At 37.4% G+C, this 15,215-nt stretch overlaps 1 protein-coding gene across 1 annotated transcript in view; it reads right to left on the bottom strand.

The window, feature by feature from the left end:
- Positions 1-15,215, bottom strand: part of DCDC1 (doublecortin domain containing 1) — a 445,002-nt gene that overhangs the window by 379,594 nt on the left and 50,193 nt on the right. The window contains exon 6 of the mRNA XM_031936696.1: positions 7,609-7,702. Coding sequence (XP_031792556.1) covers positions 7,609-7,702 — 94 coding nt within the window. The remainder of the gene's footprint in view (positions 1-7,608; positions 7,703-15,215) is intronic.

Genomic DNA, 15,215 nt, shown 5'->3' with positions numbered 1-15,215 from the left:
TATAGTAAGAATCTCTTTTGGGGATCTCTTCTGGGGAGTCTCTTTTGAGGACAGGACAGTTATACAAAGAGTGAACATAAAATCTGGACAAATTGGAGAGAAAGATTGGTAAAAAATATTACAAAAAAGTGCTGAGTGAACTCTAAAAATAGATGGGCCTGAGATTAAGGAAAGACAAAGAGAAGATTAATTACATTACAGTTAATTCAGGCGGAACAATAATTGATCAAAGACACCAGATCCAAGTTAGATGTTAGACTGTGAGAGAAATACATCCTGGGTAGGATTATTTAATTAACAGAAGTGAAAATAAATAAGACTGGTTTGAATAAAGGATGCTATTGACAAACTTAGAACTGATTGACTTCATATCTCTCACTATGAGAGACTCTGCAAGAAAAAATATCTAGAGGCATATGTTAGAAAAATATGAGTATGGGCCAGAAAGCAAAACGAAGGTATTAATAAAAGAAAAGAAGATACTCAATTGTGGCAAACAATGCTAACTCCAAGCCTGTTAGAAAAGGGAACTTTCTGAAAGGAAGAAGTGTATAGTAGAAGCAAACCTTAAGCATTGCAGAAAACGAGGTGCCTGACAGAAACATGAACTCAAGAGGAGGAGCATTAAAAAACTGAGGAAAGACCATGTCCTTAGGAGGAAATGGCAGCAGTATTGGTCCTAACTGGGACCACTGGCACATAAGCCTCAGAAACACGAATAGCTGCTTCAATTAGGAAATCTGCCAAAAGTTATTCTACAGTTGGAACTGATGTGGAGATGAGGGGGAAGCTGTGCCCATGAAGTAAGTTTCTCAGGCTTAAATAATTCCATAGGCAGAGGCTGTTACAGCAACCACTATGATTGAAGATGCCACTCCTAAGACAAGATGGATGCTATGCCACCAGACAGTGATCACCCTCAGTTGAGCATGGGGTTTAGAAGCACTGACTCGGAAAAGAAAGAAAGGAAAGAAAGGGAAGAAAGGGAGAAAGAAAAGAAAAGAAAAGAAAAGAAAAGAAAAGAAAAGAAAAGAAAAGAAAAGAAAAGAAAGAAAGAAAGAGAGAGAACATTAGGATGTTTGGAATTTTTTAAAATGGAAAAACGATACCTCAAATAAGTCTTTATGACTGGTGCTACCACCAATGCAAACTTTCAGATGTTGCAAGAATGAAACACTCTCACTCTCAGTTCCCTCTTTAAGAGCTCGATGGCTCATGCTTGTAATCCCAGCACTTTGGAAGGCCGAGGCGGGCGGATCACCTGAGGTCAGGAGTTCAAGACCAGCCTGGCCAACATGGTGAAATTCCATCTCTACTAAAAATACAAAAAATATTAGCCGGGCGTGGTGGCAGGCGCCTGTAATCCCAGCTACTCAGGAGACTGAAGCAAGAGAATCACTTGAACGCAAGAGGCAGAGGTTGCAGTGAGCCCAGATCGCGCCACTGTACTCCACCCTGGGCAACAAGAGCAAGACTCCACCTCAAAAGAAAAATAAAATAAAAAGAATAATAGCAATAATGATGAAAGCTAATTTTATACTATTGAAACATTATACCTTATAATGTTTACCAAGTGTCAGGCACTTGCTCTAAGGACTTAACATATATTTCACTTAATCTTTGCAATGTTGTTACGGTAAATACTATAATTCCTACCTTATAGATAAGGAAACTGACTCTCAGAGAAGTTAAGTAATCTGTCCAAGGTCATACAGTTTGTGGCATAACTGAAATTTGAATTCTGGCTCAAAAATCAGAGAACTTAACCAACACTTTGTGCAGCCTCTTTGAGACAGAAGACAGTGTGCACTGGTCAATTTTTCCCTCAAGATACTGTAAACTTATAATGCTATAAGTAATGTTGTAATGGGAGATTGCTTCCCAAGAAGTTAGGTCACAGGTCATAGAGCCTGGTCAACAGCATGGGCCAACTGGCATCTTGGAAAGACTGACGATAATATTTTCTCTTGTCTGCCTTTCCTCACTTACTCTCTGTTAGGGTCTTTGGCAACCGTCATGTGGGTCTGAATTATGCCAAACATAGGGTCCTGGAAACATCATTTTGCATGCAATGGCCACATTTGCTGGGAGTGGCTACTGTTGTGAATGTGCTGGCTATGTTGTTGATGTTGTGATAATCATTTTGTTTGCTTGCAAACAAGGCATATGAAAATGTTGGTGTAGACCTAATTCAACTTCTGAGGTCCTAAGGGATGACACCCACTCCAGGAGCCCAGACGGTAGCTGCTGGAGACATTCCAGCTCCAGTCAGGCATCCAGAAGCCATCTGGCTGATACTGGGAAGAATAAAAATTAGGACTTTGAGTTCTTTGCACTTTAACTTGAAGAGTTTGAAACTTTATTTGTTTTTAACTCAAAAAAGTAAGATAATTTGATCTTGAAATTTGCTTCTGGGTAGACTTTAAAATTTTGGATTTTATTTGAAATTTTATTCTTTTAATTTTAATGTCTCCACAAAAAGTTGATAATGGGCAAGAGCTAACATTCAAATTCATCTCTATGTTATTGGAATTTTATGATGAAATATATTAATCCTGTACTTAATCTAATTTCAGAATCTCCAAAAAATTTATCAGAGAATATACAATTATTTTGGACAGTATTGCTGGGCATAATTTGGGGTAGGAGATGAAATAGGAAGTGAACATTCAGTATGTCTAGAATGATCTTGGAGTCAGTTTAATTAATGTAGTATTCTAACTCATTTCAGAACCACTAGGGTAAATTTAACAGTACTCATTATGACAAAGAACGAGGGTATGATTATTGGAATGGATCCCTCATAGAGGTCCTAACAGACTAAGGATCTCCTCCCTTGAGAGGGAGAGTGACTCCTCTGGCTCACCATCATGTAATAATTAAGCCAAAGAAGTTAAGAGATCAAAAACTTTGGAAATGTTAGGAGGAATGAGTGTGTTATTTCAAACCTCCCTTGAAATCAGACACTGTCTACATCTATCTTCCATTTGAAATGCTTGTATAACATCAAATAGCTCGTATATAATTAGTAAATAGAGGAATGATGTCAAAGTGATACAGAAGTTTGGTTAATAAATATGTGATTTCTCCTAAACAAAGGAAGCCAAAAGAGAAGTAGTAAAATTCTATCATTTATCAGGAAAGAAAAAAAATCGTCTTAACTTGGCTGATGTACCTACCACCCCAGAAAGGTGTACCCTTGGCCTTATATAACTCTCTCATTGTGGGAATTTCATTTCCTCCTGGGCCTTCCTTAAAGGAAGCCCCACTGGCCCAAATCTCCACTTCACTTTCATCTGCATTGTCTCACACTCTATTGTTTTTGTGCAGCTTTAATATCTTCTAAAGCAGCACTCCGAGATGCCTACCCAGGCTGTTTATATTATCTCCTAAGTTAATCATTATTATTTTAGATAGTATTGTGGTTTTAAAGGTAAATAGATTTTTCAATGGTTTTCCCAAACCCTAGTTTCCCCATATCCCTGTTATTTTGGTGGGTGTGATTTTGCAGAATGTATTTTTTATGCATATATATATAATCGGCCCTCCATCTTACTGGGTTCCACATCCCTGGATTCAACCAACTATGAGTGAAAAATATTTTTTTAAAAAATAATAATACAGAAATAAAAATAATACAAGTTTAAAAATAATGCAGTGTAACAACTATTTATATAACATTTACACAGCATTAGGTATTATAAGTAAGCTAGAGATTATTTAAAGTATACAAGATGATGTGCATAGGCTATATGCAAATACTACACCATTTTATATAATGGACTTGAGCAACTGTGGATGTTAGTATGGGAGAGGCCTCCAGTAGCCAATCCCCCACGGACACCAAGGAATAACTGTATATGTACCAGCATGTTGACCATCTGCAGGAATACGGCATCTGTACCCAGTAGGGGTACTCCTTTCTATTGTAGAAAGGATAGATCTATACAGGAACCATAATAAAATAACTTTTTCACATGTAACAATAAAAATTCATTAAAATCTTCCGTGGTAGAGGTTGAATTGAGTAATGACTTCTTCCATGTGGCCAGCCTCACATAAATTAAACTCTGTCTTTACTGGAGAAAAAAAAAAAAAAAAGCCAGGATGGTGGATCATGCTTGTAATACCAGCACTTTGGGAGGCCAAGGTAGGAGGATTGCTTGAACCCAGAAGTTCAAGACCAGCCTGAGCAACAGAGGGAGACTCCATCTCTACATATTTTTTTTTTTTTTAAAGTAGGCACAGTGGCCTGCACCTGTAATCCCAGCTACTGGGGAGGCTGAGGTGGGAGGCTTGCTTGAGCTTGGGAGTTCAAGGCTGCAATGAGCTGTGGTTGCACCACTGCACTCCAGCCTAGGCAACAGAGCAAGACACAGTCTCAGGAAAAAAAAATTGTCTATGGTTTAGAATAAAATCTAAAAACAAGCAATTTGCCAATCCTGTTGGTCTTTTCCAAGGTTTACTTGACAAAGTAAAAGTAGTTTAATATTATATCAAATGTGCTTATTTATCATAGCATAGAAGGAAAACTTGAAAGTATATCTAATTCCAAAAAAGAAGCAATAGGTAGGAGAAAATTTTTATTTTGTGTATCTGTTGCTTTTAGTCCTTGGTACAATTACAGTTCTAATCTGTGCTTATAAATAAAAAGTAATTGCTATGATCTTAACGTTAGACATTATTAAAAGATTTTTTTCTGATCTGATACGAAGCAAGAAAAAAAGAGATATACATCAAATCAAGAGTATCAGCATTTATTTGTTTAAATTAAAAGATAACTTTTACATAAAACTTGACCTTTCTCAAGTTGAAGTCCAGAAGACCATCAAACACAAAAGTTTAGGGACCTCAATCATTTGATGCACAACATCATAGAAACAAAGAAAATAGTTCAAAAACCTAATGTTAAGTGACTAGGGCGCTACAGACTGGAAGTTCCTCCAACAGGATTAGCTTCTTTAAATATTTTAAGTCCAGTGAACTTGTAATGCTTCCACATGTTAGTGGTTGCACAGGCTAATTTCAGCTGGCATAAGCTTTTACAAGGATGCAAAAACAGAGGGCAAGGCATGCATTAAAATGTGATAATAGCACACTTCTGGGATATGTGAAGCATGAGGCATGAATCTGAATGCCTCTGGCATCCATGAAGTATCACGTCTCAGAGTCAGTGCTTTTCAGTTTTGATAAGTAATGCTGCTATACCATATTTGGGAGGAGAAAAATAAACTTTCTAAATATAAATCTCATCTTAATGAAGATTTCTTATAGTTTCAATTCTAGCATTTTATTCAAATCTGATGTTTTAATTCCAGGTGAACTGGAAATAATTCAAGTCCAGATAGGGTATTAAGAAAATATGTTGTTTATTTTTATTACTGCTAGTTTAAGAGTAATTTCAAAATATTGTTGATCATAAAGAAAATCTTAGCAAGAGGAATGGAGGAGGAGACAAAAATGCAAGAAAGAAACAAATCAACTTTAATAATGACACTCTTATTAGCCCCAAAGAACAGAAAGAAGGATTCTTTGTGTTACATGTTTTGCATAAAAATAACCTTACCTAATCCTTCTAGATAATGGGTAGGTATCTACAGGAGATTTGAAATCTTCAGATAAAAACATGTAATTAAATGAAAAATAGTTATGATATCTAATAAAAACATTTTTTAAAAGGCCAAGAAAAACAAATTTACTTTCTGAATACACACATATGTAATCCTTGGCCAAAAAATTTGAGTTAGAAACAATAAGTATCAAAATATTATAGTTATCATTCAGTAAGTATTAATGAAGGATGATAAATCAAGGAAACAGTCTGCTTTTATATGGTACAAGTGAGAAAATGGGAAACAAATGGAAGTATCTGCTGTAGCCACATCCCAAAATCACATCAGTTGTCTGAATCACTACCCTTGCAGTTAAAGGCATGTTATTCAATATCCTGGCCCTCATCAAGCATGGAGCTAAAGTTTGAATGAAATTATAGGACCATTTCAATAACACGTTTAAACTCATGAACGTGAAATTTAAACTCACGAATGAGGCTAGCAAAACAAAACAGTACCTTTAGAGATATTAGATGGATATCTAATGTCTTTTGACAAAGACAATGAAAATACTTTAAAGTACAATTCATAACTTTTTTTTCTTGCCTGAAGATGAGTTACTTTTAATAGTATAACAGTGGAACCAACTAAACGTCCAAGAGTAGACAGTTTAATTCATTCATGCCACATTTATGAGTGTCAGCTATGTCCCAGGCATTGTACTTAATACTGGTATTACAACAAAGATAGTGTCTGTTCTTGCCCTCTTTTACGTTACATTGTGGTAGAAACAGATCATGTAGGAGAGTGACATAAGACTCATTCAAAAATCCAAGTACTATTTATTGAGTGCCTGTTCCCAGGAAGTCTGTAGTCTGGTAGGAAGCGTGCATACACACAGAAAAGTAACAAAGCAATACAATAATTACATCCTGCATGGAAAGTACTAGGAAAACAAATGGAGTTCTGACATAGATGAGACACTAAAGTGGAAAGAGAGAGGGAGGCAGAAAGAGAGAGACAGAACAGAGTACAATGGTTAAAAGCGCTGCTACTGGAGCCAGCCTGCCAAGGTTTGCGTCCCAACGCCACCACTTGCTAGTTGTGTGATGTTGAGCAAATTACCTAAGTTCTCTGTACCTCAGTTACTGCAATAAATAAGAATTATAGTTTCTCTGAGAGCTGAAAGAGTTAATATTTGTGATGAGCTTAGAATAGTGCCTGGTCCAGAATAAGTACTATATAGTAGTAGAGTTGGTAATGCAAGAACCTAGGGATGTCAAATTAATTCCTAATCTGTCAGTTCTGTGACAAGGGATATATACTTTGATGTGCTAGAGCCAACTTGTAGCAGTCTGCAAAAGCCAATTGTTCTCATCTCTTCTCCAAATACTTTATTCAGTGAGTTAAAACGCTTCCCTCTGAACTCTGCATTCAGTGGTAGCTTGAAATTGGTCATGGTACGAGCACCTACACCATGAAGTTTCTAAATGCTGCAAATCAGGGCCTTTTTTTTTTTTTCAGAGTCAGTTGATAACATTTACTAGCATACTGCTGATATACACAGTTAGTAGAGAGTAATGGGTTATTGGAGTTCTTCCTAGTGGTTCCAAACTGAACTACATTTAGTTTGGTACATTTGTTATATTTCATAACTTTTGAAAAAGCTCTAGAAGTTGACCAAAACAGTTTTAAAACCTCTATGTGATCATACAGTAATGCAATTTCTTATTTTTTTCTTTGGAAAGCTGTATCCTATATAAATTGGCTGTTACATTATAACTTTACAAAAATGTATTACTTACTTTTATTTAATTATGGTTTACTAAGGTTAAAATACCTGCCAATTTTTTAAAAACTCCAAACTTGTTTTGAAATAAAAAACTCCTAAAATCTTAATGTCCTTTCACGATTTCCCTTTGTGTAAGAATATTTATCCATGTTATAATTAAACATGTTTTATTATATGTTTTTCTTTTAAATGTTTAAAGTAAAAACAAAATATAAATGTCTTTCAAAATATTATCAAATGGTTTACAAAATCTTTGCCACTTACCTTTTGAAATATCTTCAATTTTTCTGCCATACAAATCATAAAAATATCTGGCTGGTAAATTTAGATTCATTCTCATTGTACAAGTATCTAAAACCTGTGCAGGAAAAAAATTATAAATAATTTAGTAAACTCTGGTTAAACTGAATACACATTTAAACTCCTTTCTATACTACACAGTTATTAAAAATTATAAAATAAAATTTAATGATTTATAAAATGTTCTAATATATGAAATTTAAAGGCAGTTAAAATTGTTACATCCTAATTGTACTCGTGTGTGTGTGTAAAAAAACACACAAGTATCAGTAAAAAAGAAAGAAAGAAGATGCAACAAATATTAAATACTGGTTATCTATTATTTAATAAATGGTAGACCTTTAGAACTCTGAGGGATGTTTATCTTATTCTTTCAACTTTCTGTATGTTCCATTTATTTCACAATGAGAGGATATTACCTTTTAAATTAGATTTTAAGTACCTACTTTCGTTAGCTTTTAAATGTTTTCCAAGTGTCCTAAAATAAATTATAAAAATAGTCTGATCACTGTTCACCTTGATAACTTACGTTGTTTGGGTACTAAAAACTAAACTGAATATATCACATTTCAGGTTTTCCATGAATATGAGTCTCAAGGACTTTACCTTTAATGGTTTCTAATATGCACTCTTTTTAAATATTATAATATCATGACCTGTTCTTGTTATTTTACATGTGGCCCTTTGAACCCAATGTGGCAATTATCTTTCCAACTTCAGGGAAGACTTAAACATGCTTCAGCTGGAAAGAAAGTTCTACTCACAAGGTGAGGAAAATTAAGGGAACAGAAGTGGTCTGAGGAGTGTCAGGTAACCTGAGGCAGGTTGTTATTAGGTTTTCAGTACTTCCAAAACATGAAATTCACCATATTCATCTAAAAATACAAAATATTTTCCAAATTGAAATTGAAAGGGCTCTGCCATCCATTTTTTACTATTCCTAGCTATAATATTACTTTCCCATAACCAAGAACTACTACTGAAGGACAATGTCAACTATATTAATATGATTATAGTAAACAAAACATCTTTCAACTGCTCAAACCATCTTTCAGTTGCTGATACTACCTATCTCTTTTTGCTTACTTCTGTCCTTACTTTATTATTGGAGCCCGTAATTTAGTCCTAGCTTAACCATTCATTAGCTTTGTGACAATGTACGTATTTCAATAGCTTACCGTTTACATAGAGGCAAAGTGGAACTTTCCTTTCAGCCTATAGAACAGCTTTCAAACATTGTGACTGATTTGGTTTATATAGCTGCTCTATCAAAAGACAGGTTGAATATTAAAGGTAAATATTTAACTGACAAATCAATTTGACAAATTGGTCTTTCTTAGGCTCTATATACCAGAGGTTCTCAGCCTTTATTCTACTCTACTCCTATACATAACCAATCATGTCCCCATGGACCACATGTTCCCATGGCCATTCACAGCGTTGCATGTTTCTTGTACACTAGCTGCAATTCAGAGCATTGAGCAATTCAGAGCAATGTATTGCTGCTGTTTTTCTCACAATCAAGAATGCATACCTGCTCGTTATTAGGAATAATGTTATAGGAATTTTTTTTTTTTTTTTTTTTTAGATGGAGTTTCACTCTGGTCACCCAGGTTTGAGTGCAGTGGTGCGATCTTAGCTCATCGCAACCTCCGCTTCCCAGGTTCAAGTGATTCTCCTGCCTCAGCCTCCCGAGTAGCTGGGATTACAGGCATGCACCACCCTGCCCAGCTAATTTTTTGTATTTTTAGTAGAGACGGGGTTTCTCCATGTTGATCAGGCTGGTCTCGAACTCCTGACCTCAGGTGATCTGCATGCCTCAACCTCCCAAATTGCTGGGATTAGAGGAATGAGCCACCACCCCCAGGTAGGAATATTCTTGAGCTTTCTAATTTATGAGGAAAAGCTCATTCACAACATCAATGCTTTACCTGGTTAAATAACGAAGTGCTTGCAAAGAATGTAACAATCTAGTGACTCTCTAAATATTACCCTGGTTATTCTTCCTGCCTTCTTTTTCACTCTTGTGGGTCAGTTTCTTCAGTAACTACTGCCCACAAGTTCATCTAGGACCCCCATCCCATGGACTTCAGTCTTTACTAAAGATGCTGGGAAAGCAATGTTCAAAATATAAGAAAGAAGTATCAGGAAAAGAAACTAGAGTGTTCTTTTGGCTTGAAACAAAAAGAGGAGTGGAACATATTGACTGACACTGGCACGGGATCCATGCTTGTTTTTATTTTAATACTCTAATTAACACAGTTGGTGTCTGACTGGCAAAATTCTCCTGTCACTGGAGTGAAAGTGAAAATGGATCACTTTCACCACCACTCTCAGTGACAGAAATACTCAAGGGAGATAATTCAGCACAAATTGCTCCTTAGCCAATCATGTCTGAATACTATTAAGGATCTACAGTTGGTCTTATAGACCTTAAGCAAGACATAATCTCCTCTTTACAACCCCACATTACTTATCTTTCCAGTCCTCGTGTTCAGTTCTCAATTTCTTAATATTATGAAGCTTAATATTATGAAGTGATTACTGTATTTAAAAGTACAATGATGTCCTTCGGTATAATTTATATTTCCTAGTTATGAGTGAAGGTTCAAATATCTAAGTATCCTTTAAAGTTACAATTTAACAATTAAACTAAGTAAAACTATAATATACTTGAAGGTAGTCCCATTTACTTCGAGCAAAATGTCAATAATTTTTAAAAATTATTTTAAATATTGCTGCCTTTGAGTCTTAAAAAAATCAGTCCCTCCTTCCCTCCCCCTGTAGGAGTTCACAGTGTCCGTTGTTGCAATCTTTATGTCCATGAGTACCCAATGTTTAGATCCCACTTATAAGTGAGAACATGTGGTAACTGGTTTTCTGTTCCTGCATTAATTTGCTTAGGACAATGGGCATCCAGCTGCATCCATGTTGCTGCAAAGGATATACTTTCATTCTTTTTTATGGCTGCATAGTATTCCATGGTACATATGTACCACATTTTCTTTATACAATCCACTTTTGATGGGCACCTAGGATGATTCCATATCTTTGCTATTCAGAACAGTGTTGGGATAAACATACGAGTGCATGTGTCACTTTGGCACAACGATTTTTCTTTTGGATATATATAATCAGTAATGGGATTGCTGGGTCAAATGATAATTCTGAGTTCTTTGGGAAAACTCCATATTGCTTTCCATAGTAGCTGAACTAATTTACATTCCCACCAACAGTGTATAAGCATTCCTTTTCTCCACAGCCTTGCCAGCATCTGTTGTCTTTTTGACTTTTTCATAATAGACATTTTGACTGGTTACAACACTTTCTAACTCAAAGACTCCCCTTTTCATTGAGCTAAAACATCAGTAAAAATGTGTGTGCAAACCAAACCTTTGTGCGAGTTTTAAGAGTTAAACGAGTTTTAAAACTGGCATTAGAAAATCAAATACTAAAATTTAATAATGCATGAGAAACACTGTCATTCCTTCCTACTTGAAGAATGAAAAATCTTTGCAGTGTTTAAGCAATGCCAGCTTTCAGTAATTATTTTCTCAGAGTAAATTATCAGTGGTATGAATTAGTATCACTATAAGTTTCTGTCAAAAGCCCTGAAATGAAGCTTCTACTTGTAAGGTCATTTTTATGATTTACAATTGAAAAGTACTTTATGGTGTCATCTTGCTCTAATATTAAGGCTAATTAAAATAGCATTTCCACTACTGTACCTGTTAAGCTTGTTAAAATATTACTTTTACAAATTCACATTTTGTTAATTCCTTTTTTTTTTTTTTTTTTTTTTTTTTTTGAGACAGAGTCTTACTCTGTCACCCAGGCTGGAGTGCAATGGCATGATCGTAGCTCATTGCATCCTCAACTTCCCAGGTTCAGGCAATCCTACCACTTCAGCCTTCCAAGCAGCTGGGACAACAGGTGTACCACAAGACACTCAGCTAATTTTTTAATTTTTGTAGAGATGGGGCCTAGCTATGTTGCCCAGTCTGGTCTCAAGCCCCTGGCCTCAAGTGATCCTCCTGCCTCAGCCTCCCTAAATGCTAGGATTACAGGCATGAACCACTGCACCTGGCCTGTTAATTCCATACAGCTTAAGTTTTAGAAACTCTTCTGATACTAAAATTTTAAATCATCATGCTGTAAAACCAGAATCTTTTTGAAAAGTACCTGGGCAGAAATATTCCACAATCTTTTCAGTTTAATCTACTTGTTTACAGATCTGGGAGTCAACTCCATCTCCAGACATATCTGGTACAGAGTTTGCAGTTCCTGGAATGGCCAGAACCTCTGGGTTGCCACTACCTCAGTTCAGATGAGAGAGTATATTTAGGCCAACATCACCGCAGGTCATGTGAACCAGGTTGATAAGCCAATTAGACCGAAAAAATGTTAGTTCTTCTCAAAGACAGAGAACCTTGAAACCTTTTAATACGGTTTTATGAGTTAACACCTGGAAGCATAAGCCCCAACTTACACTTCCCCAACACACTCTCCTCAAAAGATTCTCTACTGCAGGAGTTAGCAAACTACAGTCCAAAGGCCAATTCCAGTTCATAGCTTGTTTCTGTGTGGCCTATAGGCTAAGAATGGCTTGTACATTTATAATTCCTAAAAAATAAATCAAAAGATGAATTATATTTTGTGATAGATTTAAATATGAAATTCAAATTTAAGTACTGTACATAAAGTTTTCTTGTAAAACAGCCACACTTGATCATTTACATATTTTCTATGGCTGCTTTCATGCTACCACAGCAAGGTTGAGACAGTTGCTACAGAGACCTTATGGCTTGCAAATCCAAAATTATTTTCTGTTTGCCTTTTATGGAAAAAGTTTTGCATCAACATTCACATGAAGCTCTGTATTTTCCTGTTCTGTATAAATTAGCCTGAACTCCTTTATTCATTTCTAAAACTCTTCCATTGTGTACTCGGAAAACATGTCTTCTGATCAACAAATTTGACTAGCCCCACAACCTCTTTTAAAAGAAACTAGGTTTTCCCCTGAGGTCACTAACTTCTTCAAGGACCTCTCAAGTGGTAAGATCTTATTCTCTCCTATCACACAATCTCAAGTTTGAAAAGTGGTGTTACAACGCTATTTCAAGATAATTTCTCCCCAACTCTCTTACTCAACAAAAACAAACAAGCACTGCCCCCAACACCCAGGATCTTGATGTTCAAGCATATCATATTCTCTAACTCTAGTCATTCTTCCTCATTCTTGGATAACTTTTTTTTTTTTTTTTTGAGACGGAGTCTTGCTCTGTCGCCCAGGCTGGAGTACAGTGGCCGGATCTCAGCTCACTGCAAGCTCTGCTTCCCAGGTTTACGCCATTCTCCTGCCTCAGCCTCCCGAGTAGCTAGGACTACAGGCACCCGCCACCTTGCCAGGCTGGTTTTTTGTATTTTTTAGTAGAGACGGGGTTTCACTGTGCTAGCCAGGATGGTCTTGATCTCCTGACCTCGTGATCCGCCCGTCTCAGCCTCCCAAAGTGCTGGGATTACAGGCTTGAGCCACTGTGCCGGGCCTCTTGGATAACTTTTACCACACATAGCTTGCAAAATCCTAACTCCGAGCAACCTTCACTTTCCACTCTGTGTGCACACTGAGGGGCCTGGTGCTGCTGGAGAAAGTCACACAACTGAACATGTCAACATTACTATCATTCATGATCACCAGCTTCCATGGTCCCTCAGTACTGCCCAGTCACTTCTATTTCATTGCTTTGGTCAAACTTCTCTCCCACTTTCCACAGAGTATTTCCAACAATCTCTAATCTGCTTATCTCCACTTAGCCTTTCCTTCGTTAATTGCCTCTTCATTTTCAGCAGATGACATGACCTCCTATGTCAGAGAGAAATTTGAAGCCTCATCTCACTGCTATCAAAGCTACACGCCTACTTATTTCTATAGTCATCCACTCTTTTTCTCACATTTTGAAACCAATCATTGCCTTCCCAACAGTCCCCTAAAGTCTTAACTCATTTAGCATCAATTAAAAAGTCCACAGTCCAAAGTTTCGTCTGAGACAAAGAAAGTCCCTTCCACCCAGTAAATTAAAACAAAAAGCAAGTTAATTACTTTCTAGATAAAATAGGGTTACAGGCATTGCATAAATACAACAGTGGTTCATGCCTGTAATCCCAGCACTTTGGGAGGCCAAGGTGGGCAGATTATGAGGTCAGCAGTTCAAGACCAGCCTGGCCAACATGGATGATTCCCTGTCTCTACTAAAAATACAAAAATTAGCTGGGTGTGGTGGCAGGCACCTGTAATCTCAGCTCCTCAGGATGTGAGGCAGGAGAATCACTTGAATCCAGCAGGCAGAGGCTGCAGTGAGCCAAGATCGTGCCATTGCACTCCAGCCTGGGTGACAGGGTGAGACTCCATCTCAAAAAAACAAAACCATCAGACCTGATAAGACGTTTTCACTATCACAAGAACAGCATGGGAAAGACCCGCCCCCATGACTCAATTACCTCCCACCAGGTCCCTCCCACAACCTATGGAAATTCAACATGAGATTTGGGTGGGGACACACCCAAACTATATCATTTCACCTCTCAAATCTCATGCACCCTTCCCAAATCTCATGGCCCCTCCCAAATCTCATGTCCTCACATTTTGAAACCAATCATTGCCTTCCCAACAGTCCCCTAAAGTCTTAACTCATTTAGCAACAATTAAAAAGTCCACAGTCCAAAGTTTCGTCTGAGACAGAGAAAGTCCCTTCCACCCAGTAAATTAAAACAAAAAGCAAGTTAATTACTTTCTAGATAAAATAGGGTTACAGGCATTGCATAAATACAGCTGTTCCAAATGGGAGAAATTGGCCAAAACAAAGGGGCTACAGGCCCCATGCAAGTCCAAAATCCAACAGGGTGGTCAAATCTTAAAGCTCCAAAATGATCTGCTTTGACTCCATGTCTCACATACAGGTCATGCTGATTTAAGAAGTGGGTTCCCATGGTCTTGGGCAGTTCCACTCCTATGGCTTTGCAGGGCACAGCCTCCCTCTGGCTGCTTTCATGGGCTGGTGTGGAATGTCTGAAGCACTTCCAGATGCACAGTGCAAGTTGTCAGTGGATCTACCATTCTGGGGTCTAGAGGATGGTGGCCCTCTTCTCACAGCTCCATAAGGCAGTGCCCCAGTAGGAACTCTGTGTAGGGACTCACAAGCGCCAAGGCTTGGGGCTTGCATCCTCTGAAGTCATGGCCTAAACTCTACATTGGCCCCTTTCAGCCATGGCTGGAGCAGCTGGGATGTAGGGCACCAAGTCCCTAGGCTGCAATGCAGTATGGGACCCTGGGCCTGGTCCTTGAAATCATTTTTTCCTCCTAGGCCTCCAGGCTTGTGATGGGAGCATTGCTGTGAAGACCTCTGACATGCCCCAGAGACATTTTCCCCATTGTCTTGGGGATTAACCTTCAGCTCCTCATTATTTATACAAATTTCTGCAGTCAGCTTGAACTTCTCCTCAGAAAATGGGATTTTATTTTCTATTGAATTGTTAGGCTGCAAATTTTCCAAACTTTTGTGCTCTGCTTCCCT

Source organism: Piliocolobus tephrosceles, chromosome 13 (genome assembly GCF_002776525.5).
Source record: "Piliocolobus tephrosceles isolate RC106 chromosome 13, ASM277652v3, whole genome shotgun sequence".
NCBI classification, from domain to species: Eukaryota; Metazoa; Chordata; class Mammalia; order Primates; family Cercopithecidae; genus Piliocolobus; species Piliocolobus tephrosceles.
This window is presented reverse-complemented; position numbering and strand designations above follow the sequence as displayed.